We start from the raw sequence: 21,673 nt of genomic DNA, 5'->3' as shown, positions 1-21,673 counted from the left end.
GTTAAATTATTGACTTCCACAAATTCAATGGTCTGTCTTTCTTTAAACTTGGCAGCAAACATATACTGCTTAATATTACAGTGTATAATTCATTTAAATTATTTACTACATTATAATTAATTTAGACCTAAACATAGGTTGTCAATTTCAAATTTAATTTCAAATATTTTTAAAAATTAACCTGCATTCAGTTTAATTATAAAATAATTTAAATTTAAGAAATCCATTTTTTTAGTCCATAGATTTGTATTCACCCTGCTTTGAAAAGTAAAATAGTAGGAAGATAAAATATCCAAGTGGTGCCACTTGAATAGATTATTTAAAATTATTTACAGGCGCCATACAGAGGTCAAATTATTGTTGCTATTATTAAAAATTATTTATATTATGGCAACACTTAGTCTCCTGGGAGCTATAGTCCGGTAGTTCAATCCAGGTTATTGGTCTCAATACAGAAATAAGTTATAATGATTTAATGCCTTTGTGCACGAGCTTAGACTTGATGATCTAATGGTCTCTTCTGGGGTTAAATTCTGACACCAGAATACTTGTGAGTCCCAGTCACAGGCCAAGACCCTGTTTGTACAGGCTAGGCACTATACAACACAGAACAAAAGATGGTCCTTGCCGTAGAATGCTTATAATCCTACTATACGACATGAGACAACAGATGGACAGGTGAGGGAGCATGAGGAAACAATGAGACACTGGGCCATCTCATGCCATGTCTAGGATGATTGTTCTTTTTCTGTCTATATTGAACTGTGGTCAGACACATGGTTCATCATTTTCCCCAGCAGTACTGTATTTCTTGGAGATTATACTTTGTCTTTTACAGGAACCCTGGTTTGTCAAATGGCACTGGATAATATTCTGAATACCGCTGCTCACATTTGGTTTTAATTATGCTCAAGCTGATATTGGTACCTTGGAATAATTAGTTTAACTAGATAAAATGGAAGCGTACAAATAGAGATGCAAATATTTGAGTGCAATTCATGCAGTATAAAATTAAAGAGCAGTTTAGGTACATTGCACTATGGACTTAGATTGGTTTTACTCATACAATAAATCTGTTTACAGTAAGTGCAGTACTCTCCTCTTTTATGACTACCTACAGTTGGTAGAAAGTACAAAGTTCAGGGACTCATACATTGTAGAACAAAGACTTTCCTGAGATTATCATTAGCTGAAAATTGCTGAGTTTGCAGTGGCAGAGAGCCCAGTAATTTAGCATAGTACAGGTTGAACCTCTCTAATCCAGCATCCTCGGGACCTGATGGGTGCTGAACCAGAGAATTTGCTGAACCTTGGAGGTCAATATTGTCTATCTGCATTACCAACACTTCCACTGCTTACTGGGCTCCTAGAAGACATTTAGGGGTATTTTAGCTCTAAGTAACAGCACTGAACACTGAGAGCCCGGACTGTTGGTTGTAAACAAACTTTATGGGACTGTGGAGAAACTTGGTTACACCCATGATAAATGGGCATCCAGCTAATTAAAATCATGCCAGACCACAGATGTTGCTGGACTAAAGAAGTTCAACCTGTATACTTTTCCTTAATGTTGCTTGTAGTCCAGTGATTTTGAACTGGGGGTCCACAGATAATGTCTAAGATTTCCAAAGGTGCCCCCAACCTCTATTCAACAAATTTTAGGGATCCTCAAATAAAAAAAGGTTGAAAACCACTAATCTGGATTGTCACCATTGCACTACAGGAGGTTTCATGAAGTTTCAAAGCAGGGGGGTGCTAAGCTCCACTTTTCTCCTAGTTGTCTTTCTCCCACATTTAGGTTCTATTTTTGACATGTCTTTACTGAGAATGGGAACTTTGGAATGTGCTTTGACCCAGATCAGAGTGATGCAGAATTACGCTAGCAGAAGCTCTGGTCCATAATATGCTGATATTGTGACCACTTTACTTGTATATTGCACCCCCTCTCCTGTTTTTCTTTTCAGTCTGTGAACCCTTCAGGGTGGGGACTTTCCTTTCTTTGCACAGTATTTAGATCACATGGGTGCAACCAAAAACAAACTGAAATTAATAATAACTTGCTCCCACTGAACTCACTGGGAGTGTTGCCATAAATTCAAACTGGAGCAGTTTGGGTCCCAGAGCAGAACTTGCAGGGTTGAAGACCATTTCTCCCCAGAACTTTTTCATGTGCTGTTGTTTCCAGCACATCCCACTTTCACTGCCCACTTCCCCCACTATCACCTGTTTAGATACTACCCAATAACTAATACTTGATTCTATGTTCTAGGCAAATGGGTGAGTGAGCCTGTGGTTCACATTTTTGGAAACATTTGTTTAACAGTGCATTTATGACTGGAGCCTTGCCTGGTTTCAAGCAAACAGGGAATTAATCTCTGCATCTCTCCTCCAGTTCAGATCTCACACAGATGGGTGTTGAGGGAGGGAGCAGTAAAGCAGGGCTAGGATGTGAAGACCTGGTCCAGCTCTCAAAGCAGAGTCAGGCATCTGCAGCTCCTTGTGGCTTTAGTCACCTGTACAGTGAATTAAAGGAAACCAAATGAAGGTTACCTGTAATTCTGAATAACAGCATCCACACACAGGTTTTTAATGCTGTTTGTTTAATTCACTTAAAAGTCACACGTTTAGTTCATTTTTATGACATTTCCTAGCTGGCCCCCATGTAGACAAACCATAAGATTCAAGTATAGAAATGGAGAAAGACCTTTGCTCAGTAAGAGTTGCTTTTTTCTTACAAGATTAGCCAGTTCAACTCACCCTATCAGTTGCAGATACTTGATCAGCAAGAAAGAAAATAATGTAATTTTCTCTCACTACTTTGTGACAAAATAAAAGATAAGTAAATGAATAGGATCTCTTCCTGAACAGCAAGGAATTACATTTGTGACAGCAGCTTGGTACAGAATAAATTTAGTTTTGGCAACGTGCATGTTTTATGCTTGTTAGTATCTTTTAATATTATTGGAATAATGGTTTTAGAGCTCAGGACTTAAATCTGACTGTGCTGGTAGAACATTTTTAAGGTAATGGAATAGGTGGTAAAACTGACACATGAAGGGTGTGATCCAAAACCTCTGAAATCAATGAAATCTAGACTGGCCAGTTTTTCCGGAAAATCCGCCGCTTTTCCGGAAAAATCTTGCCAGCTGTCTACACTGGCTGCTTGAATTTCCGCAAAAGCACTGACTTCCTACTGTAAGAAATCAGTGCTTCTTGCGGAAAGACCATTCTGCTCCCGTTCAGGCAAAAGTCTCTTTTGCGCAAAGCTTTTGCGCAAAAGGGACAGTGTAGACAGCTCAGCTTTGTTTTCCACAAAAAAGCCCCAATCGCGAACATGGCGATCGGGGCTTTTTTGCGGAAAAGCGAATCTATAAAGGAATTAAAAGCATTTCCGTAAAATCATGTCAATCTAGAAGCAGCCTGGGAGTTTGGCACCTAAACACCTTTGAGGATCTGGCCAAAGTAACCAATGCGCTCAGTACTACAGTTCTGATTTTACTCTTACAAAAGCAGCAGGATTAGGCTTTGTGCTCTCTGCTTCTCTGACAGAGTTGTAGACTGGCCATGTAATTCTTGCCCAGGCGATAACACTGTGTAGTTTATTTCAAGACTGGATCTCCTGCGTGTGAAGAGCACCCATTTCATAAAACCATCTACCAAAGGAATGTCTGTATCACTGAAAATATCTGCATTACTGCTGCCCAAAGAGGCCTGCCCACATGATCCGTATCAGAACCCCAGGAAAAGGCAAAAAGCAATAAGCCTTAGCAGCCAGCTCCTCAGATGCAGACATGCTCATTCTACCCCTAGGTTCCAACAGGAGTGGTGTGAGGATAAATTTGCAGGGTCATACATTAAGCTCTTGTTGTCTAATGTATTACACTACACTCTGGTCAGGCCCACTGACGGGGGAGAGGGGACAAACGGGACAACTGCCCTAGGGTCCAATGATTCAAAAGGACCCGGGGTTCCCAGCAACAACAGTGGCTAGAGCCCCAGAGTTTTTAAATAGCTGTTGGAGCCACACACAGCGTGCACCAGGCAGTGCTAAGGAGGCTAGCCATAGCCCCACCCCTTCTGCCGAAGACTACATCTCTTCCAGGGGTGCAGAGGTGGCCCCCCACCTCACCCCGGGACCCGGTGAGGCTGTCAACCCCACTGAGTCTGGTAGACTTTTGAGCAAAACAGTATATGCCACACTTACCGTCTTTCACTTAATAGCTCATACTTGTCAAAAGAGTTCTTTACTGTTCATTTTAATTTAATTTATTTTTGTGTATATGTTGTTAGTTTCTGTAATTACATAACATTTATCTTTACTTTCTTTACATAACCAAAACACTCACATAATTAGTTACATTTCCTGTGTGTATTTATAGATGTAGTCAAGAACAGAAGAAACCACTCAGATAATTTAGTCTGGTATCCAGTTTAACGCAGATGTGTGAAATTCTACTCAGTAATGCCTACAGCAAGCCCATAACTTTAGGTTGATTAAGTAAGCAAAAAAATCACCCCTCTATTGTACATCTCTAAAACAGAGCAGGAGCCTAGCACAGAGGGGCTATGTCTAGGCTGCAGGCTTCTTTCGAAAGAGGCTCTTTCGAATGCATCTTTCGAAAGAGCCTCTTTCAAAAGATCGCGTCTAGACTGCAGGCGGATCTTTCGAAAAAGAAATCCGCTTTTTCGAAAGAGAGCACCCAGTGAGTCTGGATGCTCTCTTTCGAAGACGTCCTCTTTACATTGAAGAACGCCTTCTTTCGAAAGAGGAACTTTCGAAAGAAGGTGTTCTTCCTCGTGAAACGAGGTTTACCGCCATCGAAAGAAAAGCCGCGTTCTTTCGAAATAATTTCGAAAGACTGGACGCAGTCTGGACGCAGGGGAAGTTTTTTCGGGAAAAGGCTACTTTTCCCGAAAAAAACCCTGAGTCTGGACACGGCCTAGGTGGTGATTCTGTGGAGCCTCTTGTAGGTGTCTTGGCGTCAGACCATTCATTCTAAATTCTTTATTACTTTTGATCAGTCGTTATGAGTCTGTGTAGAGATAGGAGAAAATATAAAGCTTCAATTATTATTTTTCTACTTTTCTTTATTTTAAATAGGTTTGCTCATGCAGGATTAACAAGATATTGTCTTTGGGAATTTCATTACTCTGTTCTTTTTTCCTGCTTGTCTATGGAATGTTGCTTTGCTGTAGAAGCCTGTTAGTAAAACTGTGATTTCCCCCCTCCCCACACACACACACTCACTTTTATAATCAGTGTGTTATTAAATAGTTTAACAGATAATTGCACATATCCCAATTAAAAGTAAATAGGTTTTAAAAGAAAATTTGATTCCATGAATCATGGTCTAGTGCATGGTTCCCAAACTTTATTAGCTCATGTACTACCACCCTAAAAATATTGTAAATATCTCCTTTTTGTATGTTTTTATTTAGGCCTTATTATTCTTAACTTGAGGATTTTAGGACTTTCTGGTAAAATAAGTGCCTAAAGAAACCTGAAAAGTTTAATTATAAGTAGGGCTGACTAGGATGGGTCTCTCTGTCTGGTTTGTACCAGAATTGCTGCTCAGCACTTGAAAAAAATTTCCAGTGAATGTTTGCTTGAAGCTGATACATTTCCATGTGAAGATGTGGGTTCATGGAAACAGCATTTTCCACTGAAAATGGTTTATCGAGAGGTTCATGTCCAGCTGTAATTATAACTTCCTTTTTAAACATCTCTAGAATTTTAGACACACTGTGATTCTCTGTAATGCACTATCTGCTATTATTTTATCTTCCGTTTTATCCAAATTATAAGAAACGAGTATGTCATAAATTATATTTTGATACATGCTGGAGAGCTACATTCTGTGGTCTGACATTTTAACTCATCTAAGTGAGAAGTTCCTGCTAAATCTTATATGGCTCATTGTTGAATATGAGCCAAAGTTCATTTTGCTTCCCTTTTATAAAAATTAAAGAGAAACGCAAAACGTATCAGGTAACAATTGGATAAAACCAATAAAGTGACATTAAAAAGGATGGGGGGGGGGTGAGAGAGAGATTGAAAAAAGAGGGGTCAGACAGTTTCTTTTAGTATCTGTGATTTGTCCTGCAAGTGATTGTAATTTTTTTTAAGTTTTCAATTAACAAAAAGGGATGGGTAACCCTGGTTGTGTGTATGTAGTGGGGAGAGGATGGGGAGCAGGGGTATCTTTATGGAAGTGGGAGGCCTTGTCCACTACTTGAAATTGAGCAGCTCCAGCATGGACTAAATAAATGAGGGGAGCCTCAAAGGGCAGCCAGCCAGCTTTTCTGCTGCCGAGGACCAAGGTGGCTCTCCTAAGTCATGTAGACAAATTTTTATCCATTGGACCGGACTGATCACTCCCACCTACCAACTTCACTGCAGAGGCAGGAGAGAATTCCCCATGTACCCTCTCTATTCCAGTCCTTCAGGGGCCAGGCTGCAGCCTCTGAGAGGTAGGGAATTCAGAGGGAGCTCCTATGTGAGGACCCTCTAATCTTGAGGTTCCCAGTGGCTACAGGTTTCGCAGTCACTCTAAACGGGCCCTGTGCCTTTTTTTGGCTGAGAGGAGCTATGGCAGTGCAAGTTAGAACCTCACAAGTCTACCTCAACAACCTGAGTTATGTAGCTTAGCACAAGTGGAAAGCTAGGCCCAGAAAGCCATTTGGCTGTACACTGGATGAGAGAGTATATCGCCCAGTGACAGAAGCAGCATCTCACACACCACTAAAAACACTACCATGTCACTGTGGTTGGTGAGTGTTAGTCACCATTATGGCTAAAAGCACCCAGAAGAGTGCATTTTTGCTTCTTGGGCATTCTCTGGCACACTGCAGTACACGGCAACATCTATTCATTTGAAATGGAAAGGTTTGTGGTTGTTTTTTAAGAATTTCTGGCATAGGATCCCCTTCTCTACTGAATAGGGCACTAGACAGAGGACCCAGGAGACATGGGCTCTATACAGTGTTATTTCATAAGTCACTTCAACGCTCTTCCCTTTCAACCATTTGTCTGAAATATTAGGCTCTTCACAGCAGGACTATATCTGTATATGATGCCACCACCCCCCAAATGGCACCTAATCTCACCTAGGCAGATCAATAATATTTAGACTCCCTAAACAACCCAGTAAATTATAATAAGCATTAAATATGTACATATGTGCTTTGTGTATTGACACTTGACAGATAGTTATCTGACAATCATATGGTGAATGAATGCTTTTCATATGACAGAAGGTTTCAAATCTTACTGTGGAGCTAAAGGAAGGTTAGTTAATCCTACAGAATCAGAAGCCATCCCAACGCTGATCAATCTATTGTTTATTTTATTTAATCCAACCTAGTATGGTTCTTATCTGCCCATCCCCAGCATTATATGATGTTTGGTCAATGCCACTACTTCTGCTCTTTTGCACAGACTGCGTAACAGAAATAACTCTGGAGGGTTTGTGATTAATTTATGGCTCTTCCTGTTGACAGGGTTCTGTTATTAAACAGGTGATCCCTCATAAATGGATTTCCTATCTGCTGCTTGTTAAAAAGACTCCATAGGAAGGATTGTAGCATTATTTTACAGATTTTTTTCAATGCATCTCTCTGTTACATGTCAGCAATGTATAGATATTTTTAAATCTTCTTACTAATGATTGCTTTTACCCTATGTTCTTTCTTCCCACTTGGGGCTGGAAGGTTTCAAGATCTAGCAAGTTTACAAAGTACACATTTCTAAGAGTGAAATAGCATTCAGTCCTCATTCCGCCTTTGCGTTTCCTGACTCTGTTTTACCATCTAATGATGGTTCTGTGATGTGGTTTCCTGGTCACTGGAAAGCTGACATCACAAAAACTATTTTGTTCACAATCTGAATTATAGCCCTTCAAGTGAACAGCTGGGACTGCACAGAGCCATCGATGTGCTTTGTGACTGGATTTTTATCAGCAGTCATTAAGTGTACAAGGATGTGTACCCACCTAACTTGGATTATGCCTTTTCTGTATAAATCTTTCGTCTCTATATCACCTCTATGATTAAAAAATATAATTGAGGTCTTCTGTAAAAAATAAAATGGTACTTCTCCATGTGTTGGTGCTGGTGCTCCTTGAACCAGGAAGGTGGGGAAGATGAACAGGAGCCATACTAGATTACCAGTGCTTTTAAGTTTCCTCCATCAAAATAATATTTGTTGGCGAGTGACTCACTCATTGGACTTGCTCAAGCAAATCCATCTCCACAAGGAATAGGAAGCCTGAGGCTGTACTGTGCCATCTGTGTTAAGGCAGAGTTCTCCACTGATTTCACATTAGGACTTCATGCTTTGAGTTAGCATATCCTGTAGTTCAGCTGTACGTGACTTGGATACTGATTTTTTTTAAAGTTGCTATCGGTTTCAGACCCTTTCTAGCAGCGTGGTGGTGGTTTTGATTCTCTTGTGTTTCATCATGGGAAAGCAAGACACTAATGGTGTGGTGCAGCTTAAGACTGATGCTGAAGGAAGTCAGGAACTGTTAAGCAACATTAGCAATGTGGGAAAGGGAGTGAAAGATACAAAACTTTTAAATGTGTTGGGATGACCTCTTGTCTCTGAAGAGGCGAGAAGTGTACTTCTTAAACAAAAGGAACCATTGCAGATCCAGTCCCAGCTGACACGCAAGTGGCTGAAGTGGCTATTGGTCAGCTGTCCCTGGACAAATCTTGATCCTCTGGCTGAACACACCCATGCCCAAAGGGCATTGGAATCACCAGAGTTCTGCTTTGTGAACAACAGAGAGACTGAAAATCAAGCCGTTTCTGCTGCTTTTAGTGTTACCATTAATTCCAAAATCATGGGTTTAAATATCGGTTGACGTTGTATGAGCCAGGATACAACACTGCTCACTCCTCCACGCTAGGTCTGCATTCCAAAAAGGAGTGAAAATGCAGTTTGGTCAGTAAAAATGGTCACCTGTGATATGAAGACCCTTTGAAAGCAGATACGTTGAGTAAAAAGGTGATTTTTAAACAGTTACCACTACTGTCAAAAACAGCACGTAAACAAATATTAGCTTCATAAATCTGAGAATATTACAAATAATCCACAGTGAGCCTCAGAGTTTTGACCAGAAATGACATTTAAAAAAAATACTGGAAACCCCCTAGCTTGTTCTTCCAGATTTTTTTTCTTTGGAAGGAAAGGGGCCCATGAAATTCTATCTTCTCTCTCTCTGATATGTCTATCTGAATATTCATTTGAGCGAGAAAGTAATTTTAGCACCTATGACACACAATTTCTCCTGCCATCATCTTGCTCAACATCACTAAAAATAAATATTTCTTTAACCCTGAAGGCAGGAATCTCACCTGTGTGTGCTTTCAAATATCTGCCTAACCCCATTCAGCTTTTGTAGTCATGATTCATTAAAGCAAAAGTTCTTAGAGCCTACAAGCACTCATGCACATGCTTACCTTTGAACACATCCATTCTCCCTGTGAAGTCGATGGGACTACTCATATGCTTAAAGTTAAGCACATGCTGAAGTGCTTTGCAGAATCAGAGCCTTATGAAAATCAGAAGGAAAGGTTTCTTGATTCCATATGCTACCCATTACTGGAGATGGACACTGTTCTGAGATGATACATATTTGAATGGGCAGACTGGATTACATGTAAGGATTTCAGTAAACAGCTTGTGCTTATCCTATAATTAAAAAAGGGGAAATGGTCTTTAAAATGTTAATTTTCTTTTGTCCATAAGGTGCAGTGTAAAGATTCACCAGTGCTGAGAATGGCAAAAGAATGACTGAGTTTGTTTAATTTATTTCAAATTAGGTTTCCAGATTTACATTTTTATTTATTTTTATTTGATATTTATAAGATTATGTATAATCACCTGTGGAAATGTGGTGCTTTTTCCACACACACCAATACTGTGTACTATCTGAATAATCAGTATTTATACATACAGAATTATTACTGGAGAGGAGAAAAGATGGGTCAGCAATTGGGGTGATCGCTTTGGACTCCACACACCTTATTTCAGTTTCCCATTCTGTCCCGACTGCTTGTGTGACCTTGGGCAAGTAAGTTAGGGTGGCCATAGCTACACAGGCAGATGGAAAGTGCTGGCAGTTACAGCGCCGCCCACAGAGCTCAGCAGTGAAAACGATGTTGGGTGGCCACACTGACTGCCATCAGCACATTAGCGTGGCCACCCTCATGGCACTTGCCATGCCTTTCAGTGCAGTGCATTCTGGGTAGTTATCCCACAGAGCACCTTCTGCCAGAGAGGTTTGTGAGGAGGCTCGGGGCATCCTGGCTCCTGTCCCAATGCCTCATGGTGCACCGCTTTGGACCCCAAAAACCCCGGCATTTCCATCCACGTTTCATGCCATCTTTCAGCAGCTGCTGTGCTGCATGCTCTGCCTCCTCAGTCTGCAGGAATGGATCCCCAGCTGTTGAAAAAAATGCAGATAGGTCTCACTAACACATCATGAATGGCAGTTGAATTATTCCTGAAGCTGCAAAGTGACGAGGAGTCCATACAGTATATGTATGGCGAGATTTCTTGTGGCATTCACAGAGGTGCTGTCCACCGTGCAACACCACTTTTGGGCTCAGCAAACAAGCCCGTGAGTGGTGAGACCACATCATCTTGTAATTTTGGGATGACGAGCAGTGGCTGCATAACTCTTGGATGAGGAAAGTCACTTTCATGGGACACTATTCTGAGCTCTCCCACCTATCCTGCGGCACAAGGACACATGAATGAGAGCTGTCCCACCAGTGGAGAAGTGCGTAGCCATTGCACCGTGGAAGCTGCTACTCCAGAAAGCTTTCACTCCATCACCAATCATTTCTGAGTGAGAAAGTCGACTGTTAGACTCATGCCCATGAAAGTGTGCAGGGCCATCAATCATACCCTGCTGCAAAAGGCCATGACTCTGAAGCAACATGCATGACATTGTGGATGGCTTTGCATGGATGGGCTTCCCAAACTGCAGTGGGCACACACATTCCAATTCTGTCACTAGCCCACCGAGCCTCTGAGTACATTAACTGCAAGGAGTATTTCTCCATGGTTCTGCAGGTGCTTGTGGATCACTGTGGGTATTTCGCAGACCAAAAATGTTAAAGGCAGGTAATTCACTAATTGTAATCAGTAAAATTGTTATTGACTATATGATTAGTCGATGAGGAAAGGCCTCCTCAGTCCCAGCTTGCTCCAGGTCCAGGAGTTACCCCCCTGCACCTCAGCAGTTTAAATGTAGTAAGAGCTGAGCAGGTGCAGAATGACTGCAGGAGACTGCATGGGTGATGGTTGGGTAGACAGGTGTAGGGTGCAGTTGGTGGGACCTGGGGACAGGGTGGTGCCCAAATTGCACTGGCAGTGATGGGGGGTGTATTGAAAATAGTTTGGGGACACTGATTGCAGTAGTGGGGAAGAGCCAGCTGCTCTGGCTGCAGTGCTAGTGTTCGTTCACCGCTCCATAGTGGGGGTTTGTCTTCGCTCTGTGGAAGATCAATGCTACCACGATCGATGTGGACCTGAAGTTTGAGTTAGCGCATCTAGTTTAGACTTGCTAAATGGAACACAGAAAGCACTCCTCCGAGCATCTGGTACTCCTGCTCTTGCGAGGAGTAAGGGAAGCCAAGGGGAGCATTTTCTCCCATCGGCCTCCCATTGTGGGGATGCCGCCAAGCTCAGCTTAAAGTAAGCCAACTCCAGCTACTTATTCTATATAGCAGAAGTTGTGTACCTTAAACTGGGCTGCTAGTTCTAGACCGGTACATGAGTAGTTCCATTGACTTCAGTGGGATTCTTCACAAAAGGTACCCCTTACAACAGGGGTGGACAATAATTTTTTATGTGGGAGCACGCCAAGATTTTGGTAAGTGGTCAAGGACCACACTTTTCTATGGAGGGGGTGTGAGGCCTGGGATGGCAACTGGGTGCAGAAGAGGGCTCAGAGTAGGGGACTGTGGTACAGGAGAAGGTGTGAGGTATGGGAGGGAGTTTGAATGAAGGAAGGGATTGTGATCTGAGGCAGAGGCTTGGGGTACAGGGCCTTGGAGGGGATCTGGGTGCAGGAAGGGATTCTGGCTTAGGGCTGAAGTGTAGGAGAGGGAGCAGGGTCTAGGAGGGAGCTGTGACCTAAGGGTGGGGAGGTACAGAGGGTTTGGGTAATGATCTGGGTCAGGGGAATGAGGTACAGGGTCTGGGAAAGGGTATGGGTGCAAAGAGGATTATGGTCTGGGAGAAGAGTATTGAAGGGGGTGCAAGGTCTGGGAGGGAGTTGTGACTTCCTAGGCGCTTACCTAAGTGGCTCCTGGCCAGCAGACCTGCAGGACTCTGAGGTAGCCTCCCTGCCTGCTGCATCCTCAGGCTGCTCACAATAGCTGGCTGCTCCCTGTGGCTCTCTGCTCTGGGTGCTGAAGGGGAAGGGAGGCTTTGCACACTGCCCTCATCCCCCAGCATAATCTCTCAGCCAGTGGGAGCTAAGAGATTTTTCTGGGGAGTAGGGGCAGCACGCAAAGCCTCTTCCTTCCCCTGGTGCCTGGAGCAGAGAGCCACGGGGAGTATCCAGCTGCTCAAAGTGGCCTAAGGTTGCTCTGAAGTGGCTGGCTGCTCTGTGCCTGAGAGTCCCAGTGGGTCGGGCAGCCCTCGCGCTGGATCCAGTAGCTTGGTGGACCAGATCTGGCATACCCCTGCCTTACAAACATAGATTTGAAATATCTAATCCCTTAAAAAAAGGTTCCAAGTTCCATCCCCCAGTTTGACAGGGAAGAGTTCTGCCAGTCTTCTGCCGGTGAAAGTGTAGCTTCCTCCTGCCTCACAGACAGTAGTTATCTTTAGCTGGAGATACCAGGGACTAAGATGTCCCAAACACAGTCTAAAATAAAAGCCCTTTTTATATTATCTATTCTTCCAACCCAAATTACGTGCTCTACAGCACCATCTGAAACAGACCCAAAGTCTCTTTCACCCTAGAACAAAGTTCATTTCTCTTCTCTTCCTCCACCCTCCATTTTGTGGATAGGTTTCCATTTAATTTGAGATGCAATGCATGTAAGGAATTTGATGTGACTTTTCCTGTTTACTTCAATGGAAATGTAAATAAGAGAAGACTGTATTAAGGGTTTTTAAATACTAGGACACCACGATAGAAAGGAGTGGTGATTGTCACAGTTCATGAATATAAATAGATACCTAAATAGATGTGGTGAGAATATACTATAAATGTAACAAAGGCACCTGTGTTATGTATCGCTCCCCTGTTTTATAATCGGTAACTAAATAACCTGCTTTTAGCCCTTAATCCAAACGTAATAGGGAACCACTGATGAATTATCTGTATAAGTTGCCAGTCCATTCATGCCGTTTTTATTTTTAAAAATTATTCCCCACCCTGTGGCTCTCTGTTTTAAAATACATTTCCATATCCTTCCTTAAAATTAAGGACTTTGTCCTCGTATGGCATTTCATTGATTTTAAGTCTTCCAAGTAAAGAGGAACTTCCAAACTGGAGCAAACAAGGAAGAAAAGAACATTTTGTACAATGTGGCCTGACCAGTTGTATGCCACGTTCACAGATGATTGTGACTAAGAATTTATTAATTCACAGTCCTTCAGCTCTCACGCAATCCTGCAGGGAGGTTTCAATCCATAGCTTGCAATAGCTTGGTCTTTTACCACTTACAACTGTTTTAATGTAATGTCAGAAATTCAGTACATTGCAAGTACATGTTAGAACATTACACTGTCCACAAGATGGTGAGCAGGACCTGTGGGGGGGAGGGATAGCTCAGTGGTTTGAGCATCAGCCTGCTAAACCCAGAGTTCAATCCTTGAGGGGCTATTTAGGGATCTGGGGCAAATCTCTCAGGGATGGTTCTTGGTCCTGCCTTGTGGTCAAGGGAGTGAATTCAATGACCTCTCAAGGTCCTTTCCAGCTCCATGAGATAGGTATATCTCCATATATACTGTCATTCAGCCACTCAGCTGGCCAGTCCTACTTTGCTACATTCGTGGGACTAGCTAACAACTTGGCAGGAATGCACACAGCCCTGAATACCAATTATTCAGGAGGAAAGTGTCATAGGGATGTAACAATAAACACTATACATTATTATTATTATTCATTTATAGTGTAGTAAGCACTCAGTTCATGGACCAGGACCTATTTGTGCTTAACTTTGTACAAACAGAATAGAAAAGATGATTTCTGCCCCCAAAGAGCTTACAAGCTAAGTAAAACTTCAGAGACAACAGGAGACAGATAGGGGAGCAGGAGGGAACAATGAGACAAAAGAACAGTATTTTCAGAACTGGCCTTAATTTGCCTCGGGAGTATTATTATTTACTATTAGGGGCATCAGACGTCAGTAGCATTCAGTCCCATCCAAGCATACACAAAGGCATGGTCTTTCACCTAAGGATCTTACAGTCCAATTCAGATACAGCTCAAACAGTTTAAAGCAGTAGTGGGGAACCTTTTTTGGGTTGGGTGCTGTTGACGCACAGAAAAATCACTCAGGGGCTCCATATAAGTGAGAAACAAACAAAAAACAGAAACAACCCCCTCCCAAGCCTTACTAATGTGGCTCCCAACTGAGAAGGAGAAAGACAATTCCTACAATCCCCTCACACACCAGAGCCTAGAGGGGCCCATGCTGGAAGATTTTGTGTGCTCCAGACCCAAGAAGGGATAGCAGCTGTACTGGAGCACCAGCACGTTCTCCCCAATGCTGGAGAGGAGCCCTGAGCCTCTGAGGCCAGATCCAGGCAAACCAGGGGCCACATCCAGCCCCTGGGCCTTAGGTTCCCCACCCCTGGTTTAGAGACACAGAAATAATGTAGCATAGTATGGTTGAAACTCAAACAGGTCATAGTCCTTTAAACAAGAGAAGGTTTTTTTCTGTCACAAAAGGAAATGAAGGAATTCCAAGCAACAAGATCCACAGTATCAGAAGATGCCAGGTCAGAATGGCAGAAGGATATTAAAGCACTGGAAACTAGAAAGGAGAAAAAGGAAAAAGCAGAGGAAGCAAAAGGAGAACATAAGAACGGCCATACTGGCTCAGATCAAACGTCCATCTAGCTCAGTATCCTGTCTGCCAACAGTGGCCAATGCCAGTTGCCTCCGAGGGAGGGAACACAACAGTGAATCCTCACATGATCCCTCTCCTGTCACCTATTTCCAGACAAAAGAGAGAGATGAGCAGGGGAATGGAAACTGATACAAATTTCACTGTGCACATGGTGCTTTTATAACATGCTATATAACAAAAGCATGACTGTAAGCAGCAAGAATGCCAGCATACTATCCTCAAAGAAGTATTTCCGTGCTCTACAGGCAATATTTCAGTAGCGACAGCCAGTTACAATGAAGAATCAATCACTATCAACAAGGTTTTTTTGAAGTATCTTAAACATTATAAAAGGAATAATTAACAATGGGATGGCTGCTTTACTCTCAGGTGGCAAAAGTAATAGTGAGTTCTGGAAGCCATTCTGTGTGCTAGTAAAAACAAGATACTCATACTGCTGTGCAATCTCTATATGCTTCTTACATGACGATTTTTTTAATGGATGCTAGAATTTTTTATTAATTTCATTATCAGGAAGGCTGTTTTGAACATCTGTTGTGTATCCCAATGGGAAGCTGGGAACTTCTTATTTTCAGTGGTTTAAATAACTTGTTTCTGGCTTTACCAGGTTGCCAAATGTTGGACTTTAAATCACCGGTCCATTTTTAAATCTTGCTAGATCTGAGTCTTGGAATGGGTTAATTCCGTCAGAGAGAAAGGAAGCATTTCTGTCAGGTTGCTTTTTATTTGTTTGCTCATTTATTTATTAAAATAATGGTTATTTGAATCTATATACTGGGCTCAAATGTTAAAGTATAATGCTAGAGAAGATGGGTTACTGAGAAAGAGAAGAGATCAAATTGCAGGATCATATTTATTTCTTACTTGACTGTCACAGCTTTATGTGTGTGTATATGTATATATCTTATTGCATTTATATTACTTCGTCTGCAAAGGACTTTTGATGATGAAACATACGTCTGTGCTGCATCATATTTACTATTTTGCAATATGAAGTGTTGTAACTAATGTGAAGTTTTCCTTCCACTTATCAGAAGCATGAGTAGTATTGTTTAAAACTATTTCATGAATTATTCTCAAAGTGTTGCTTCTATTGTTCTGTTTTCCAGTTATCACTACAAATCTCTCTGGCCTGTGAAAGTGAGCAACGCTATGAATATTCTGGACGATGCTGCACAAAGTGTGAACCAGGTAAATATATTCTAGTGTTCTTATTTTTCAAAAAATGAAAATCTTCTTTAAGAAGTTAGTACTAGGGATCACAATGTCATTTTGGTTTTTTTAGTGCATGGGTCTATTTGCACAACTCCTAGCAAAGTTTTTAAGCACATGCATAAGAACATAAGAACAGCTATACTGGATCAGATCAAAGGTCCATCTAGCCCAGTATTCTCTCTGCCAACAGTGACCACTGCCACATGCTCCAGAAGGAGTGAACAGAACAGGGAATCTTCAAGTGATCCTTCTCCTGTCATCCATTCCCAGTCTCTGACAGAGGCTAGGGACACCATTCCTACCCATCCTGGCTAATAGCCATTGATGGACCTAACCTCCATGAATTTATCTAGTTCTTTCTTGAACCCTGTTAAAGTCCTCATCTTCACAACCTCCTCTGGAAAGGAGTTCCACAGGCTGACTGTGCACTGTGTGAAGAAATATTTCATTTTGTTTGTTTTAAACCTTCTACCTGTTAATTTCACCAAAAGAACAAATAAATATAGGAACAAATAAATAACTTTTCCTTATTCACCTTTTCCACACCAGGCATGATTTTATAAACCTCTATCATATCCCCCCTTAGTCTCCTCTTTTCCAGGATGAAAAGTCCAACTCTTTTTAATCTCTCTTCATATGGGACCCGTTCTAAACCCCTTATAATTTGTGTTGCCCTTTTCTGAACCTTTTGCAATGCCAAAATACCTTTTTTGTGATGAGGCAACCACATCTGTACACAGTATTCAAGATGTGGGCGTACCATGGTTTTATGTAGAGGCAATAAGATATTCTCTGTCTTATTCTCTAGCCCTTTTTTCTGTTCCTAACATTCTGTTTGCTGCACATTGAGTGGATGTTTTCAGAGAACTATCCACAATGACTCCAAGATCTCTCACATGAGTGATTATAGCTAAATTAGTCCCCCATTAGTCCCTCTATTGTATGTATAGTTGGGATTATTTTTTTCCAATGTTCATTGCTTTACATTTACCAGCATTAAATTTCATAAGTCATTTGTTGCCCAATCACTTAGTTTTGTGAAATCTTTTTGAAAGAATGTTTGTAGTCCCCAGCCTATACCACCAACTTCAACAACAAGATATACTAGATAATTGATTTGTTCAAAAATGTTCAGTGCTGGAGACACAAAGTGGTATGACTCTCACTGATTACAATGAGACTGTTCATGTGCTAAAAATTACTCGGATATTTAAGTGCAGACAGAGGACAGAGTGAGGAACTGGGATGACAAAGGGCAAAAACCTTCCTAACGCCTGGGGCATCAATGGAGTAACACATGGGCTAAATTTGGACTATTATCTTTAGAGAGTGTCAGTGACTGATACGTGACCACGGTTTTTCCTCTCTTCTTCCAGGAAAGTACATGTCTGCCAAATGCAATGCCACTTCCGAGACTGTGTGCCAGCCTTGCGGCCCAAACGAATATATGGATGTCTGGAATGAAGAAGACAAATGTTTACTACACAGAATCTGTGATGAGGGTGAGTTGCTCATACTGAGGTATTACGCACCTTTGAATGCAAGTGCAAGGTTGGGGGAGTGGGGCTAGAATAGGGTAGTCAATAGGCAGACTGCAGGCCAAATCCGGACAGCCAGAGGCTTTTGAACAGAACCTGTAATCATTTTATTTACTTCTTATTATCAATATTGTTGTTCTTTTATTATTTTCTCTAGAGTCTGGACCCTAACTATACCTTGACTAAGAAATTTGGACCTTACTTTACCAAAATAATTGAGAGAAGGATTGTCAAAGGACCTTAAGAGAATTAGGTGCCCAACTCCCTGTAAATTTCCATCCCCTCCCAAGCTCTTTTGGAAATCTCAACCATAACCCTTAGGCCACCTCTAGTGAAACTTCAGAACAGTGCACTACGGTACTATTGGTGGGCACACAGATTCTTCCTCCCGTTCCCTCTCAGAATAAGGAGCACACATTTTGTGAGTCTATTTTGCCTTCTCATTGTAAAGGCTCAGTTCACCTTCAACTGAAGTAAATAAAAATGACCTCACTTTATGATTCCAAACAATGAGGCATCTCCTTTAAACCAGTTGTCTACTACACTCTTCAGATATTAATGTGACACTTCACACGAATGATTCTCCATCTGACACGCAAGCAGTGTGGACACATGGGAGTGAGGACGGCCATTCCAAATCACATTGAAGGAGAGATTTTTACTTCCATCTGCTTTCTCATTTAGGGAAAGGTTTAATAGAAGTGAATCCAGGAAATAGCACGTTCCAGCGACAATGTGCATGTACATTTGGATACCACTGCAATGAAGACTGTGATTACTGTCTGCGAAATACAAAATGTGCTCCAGGTTTTGGTGTTCAGCATCCTGGTAAGACAGCATCCTGGTAATAGAGTGAGCATCGGGATAATGAATGGAGTCCCAGCCTTTAAATAGGGAGTTAATTGGGATCTCAGGCCAGTGTTAGTGGGGGAGGTGTGTTGAAGTTATAACTGACATATTATCCTCACAATCTGTTTGCGATTTGAAGAGTCATAGTTTCCAAGGTCAGAAAAGACCACTGTGATCATCCCATTTGACCTGCATGATATGGGCCATAGAACTTCCCCAAAATAATGAAGAGACTTGAGAATTTGTATTGTGACTAAAATCTTTTACTTGAGGTGGACCTTGCAAGTTTTATCATGAATTCTATAATTGTCATGGGAGATTTCACTGCATTCCAGATGCTAAGGAATTTGGCTCTGGTTAACTTTAAATATTGTAGCTCCAATAGTCACAAAAGTGTTCTCACATATGTGCTCTCATTGCAATCTCAGCGTTCAAGTTAAGTTGAGCTGGATGAAGTTAAATTTTATAGCACTAGGAGAAGATATGAACATCTTTTAAAAATTAACAGAACAGTAGTTTTGTATGTCGTATGACTCAAGCAGCTTCGTGTATTTACTTCAGACATGACAAAAAATTACCTCTGACATCAGACTAGCTGTGAAATTTCAGGCTAAAAGGAGATGGGGTGGTAGGTTTGTTTGTTTTTTTGGGAGTGGAAATCAGATGAAGTCAAAATTAGGTTTATACTGGACACTGGTAAAAAGGGAAAGCATTGAAGTGGAGGGAACAACATAAAAATGGCACAAGACTGTGTGCTGGAGAAGTGCGGCATCTGGTCTCAGCACAATGGTTTCTTCTCTACGGTAACTGGTATTGTGAACACTTACCAGAACAATGGAATCTCCACTGTGGCTCACCATAGTGTTGGTATAAATTACTGTTATAATTAATGTAACTGAATTAACGCAAGACTGGAAGTTACAATGGAATTAGCTCCTAACAATGTGCATTTTTACCAGAGCTGTGCAAATAGCTCCTGTAGTTTCTGTTTCTCATTTTGACTCTGTATAGACCTCAATTAACACTACTTTCTGCCCAGATTAACTCCTGTTATTTCCTTTAGTGTAATGTGAGATCTTCCTCATGATAGAAGGATTTTCGGGGGGGGGGAATCTTATCAGCAAAATCTTCTCCAAGTCTGAGGTGAAAGTGCAGCGGTTCAGCTGTGCTGTTTGTTTACCACAGTGCAACGAGACAAAGACACGCTGTGTGCTCCATGCCGCTGGGGGTACTTCTCAGACATCTCTTCAGCCACCGATGAGTGTAAATCCTGGACCAAGTGAGTGCACCTCCCCTACAACATTACTGTGATAACCACAAAGCTGCAAGAAGCCTGGACAAATTGATTTTTCAGCTGAAGAATTTGATCCTGGCTATGGAACGTTCAATGGGCTGTCAGTAAGCGTCTCTGTTTGTACCTCTCTGATCAGCAGCCATGCTGCTTTTGACAGAGGATATTTAAATATGGGAATTCTCACATTAGAGCTTGATCTTCACCAGGGAAAAGCAAATGAAGGGAACTGCAACAAAACTGTTGAGTTAGAGCATTGCTGTTCAGTTCATCTGCCTCTTCCTGCCCTTGGTCACTTTTTATACATATCTCTCCTGGATCATGATTCATCTCTTTTTACCCTCTTGTCCTTGACACTTCCTAGAGCCTGTCATGGCTTCTTTGAGAGCACTCTTTTCTGTCTGACAGGAGGTAGTTTCATGATGGAGATTTCTATCTCTATTTTGCTTTCATTTGCTCTCATTCACTTCTCTTTCCTTTCCTATTTCTGCTCTTCTCTCTGTTGGTCTCCTCTGTTCCTCATTTCTCCTCTTCTTTACATCTGTTTTGGTGTAATAAGAACCTGAACGCACACAAGCTAAGGTAAGAAATGGGTATTTGTTTCCTGTCTCCTGATATGAACTCAGGTTATGAAGATTATGCTTATCACATGGCATGATCAATGACCACTGACTCCATACAGTTATACTGGATACTTTTCCTCTCCCATGAGTCATCTTGCCAGGTCCACAGATTGGGGGGGGGGGGGGTAAAAGGGACAGTTGCCCCAGGGCTCGATGATACAAAAGGGCATGGAGCTCCCAGCTGACCCTGCTACAGCAGCAGGAGCAGCAGCAGCCAGAGACCCAGAACCTTCAAATTGTTTCCAGAGCACCGCACCACATGCTCTGGGCAGGGCTAAAAGCTGGCTAGGAGGGTGGGGGCACTGCGTGGCATACTCCAGCCAGCACTGGGGGCTGGCTGCTGCAGCCCAGCTCCTTCCATCCCACACACCTTGCTCAGGGGCCCAGAAAGGCTGTCATCCCCCCCTTCTTGCCCTTCCTTCCTTCTCCGCACCCTCCTGTCTGTTCTCTTCCCCTCCTCCACCTACTCATTGCTCTTTCTCTTCTTCAGACTTCTTCTCTCATAGAGATGAAGCAGTTCAGTTGTACGTAGCATCACCTACATTCCTAATACCCTCTGTCTACCAGTGGGTTTGGTAGACCTAAAATAGTTCAGTGGAGGGCACATTGCTGAGATATATGCTACACAATTAACTAAAATACAATATAACCCCTGGGGCTTGCTTTACCATAACAGGAAGCAAACTAGTGAAGGTGCTATGCATTACAATATAAATTAGAAATACAAATTTAAAACTGTGGAGCAAATACAGCAGCTTTTTGTAGTGACCACAATACAGTGAAAGCAGATAATGCTCTTTAGGTGGGCACGTATGTGGTCACACTACTACATAACACATGCTACATCACATACCAAAAAAACCTACTTTTAAAAAATTGTGTTTAAATTGCAAAATGAGCACTTAAAAGGTAGGAAATATCGGATTGATATTTGCCTGTCCCCCTCTTTCATCTAACCTGTGCACTGAGTGAGTCCTGAATCCTGTGGAAAACTTAGTTAGGTGATCATGGAATTAAAAAGGGTTTCATAATTCATATGCATAAGGGGACTG

The 21,673-nt window shown here is 41.9% G+C and overlaps 1 protein-coding gene across 1 annotated transcript in view; it reads left to right on the top strand.

Moving 5' to 3' along the window:
* The window catches only part of TNFRSF11A (TNF receptor superfamily member 11a), a 47,523-nt gene that overhangs the window by 7,075 nt on the left and 18,775 nt on the right, over positions 1-21,673 (top strand). Inside the window, exons 2-5 of the mRNA XM_075921381.1 lie at positions 16,215-16,296; positions 17,697-17,822; positions 18,543-18,686; positions 19,893-19,986. Of these exons, the coding sequence (XP_075777496.1) occupies positions 16,215-16,296; positions 17,697-17,822; positions 18,543-18,686; positions 19,893-19,986 (446 nt within the window). The remainder of the gene's footprint in view (positions 1-16,214; positions 16,297-17,696; positions 17,823-18,542; positions 18,687-19,892; positions 19,987-21,673) is intronic.

This window comes from Pelodiscus sinensis, chromosome 2, assembly GCF_049634645.1.
Source record: "Pelodiscus sinensis isolate JC-2024 chromosome 2, ASM4963464v1, whole genome shotgun sequence".
NCBI classification, from domain to species: Eukaryota; Metazoa; Chordata; order Testudines; family Trionychidae; genus Pelodiscus; species Pelodiscus sinensis.
Note: the sequence above shows the minus strand (reverse complement) of the source record. Positions and strands in the feature narration are given on the sequence as shown.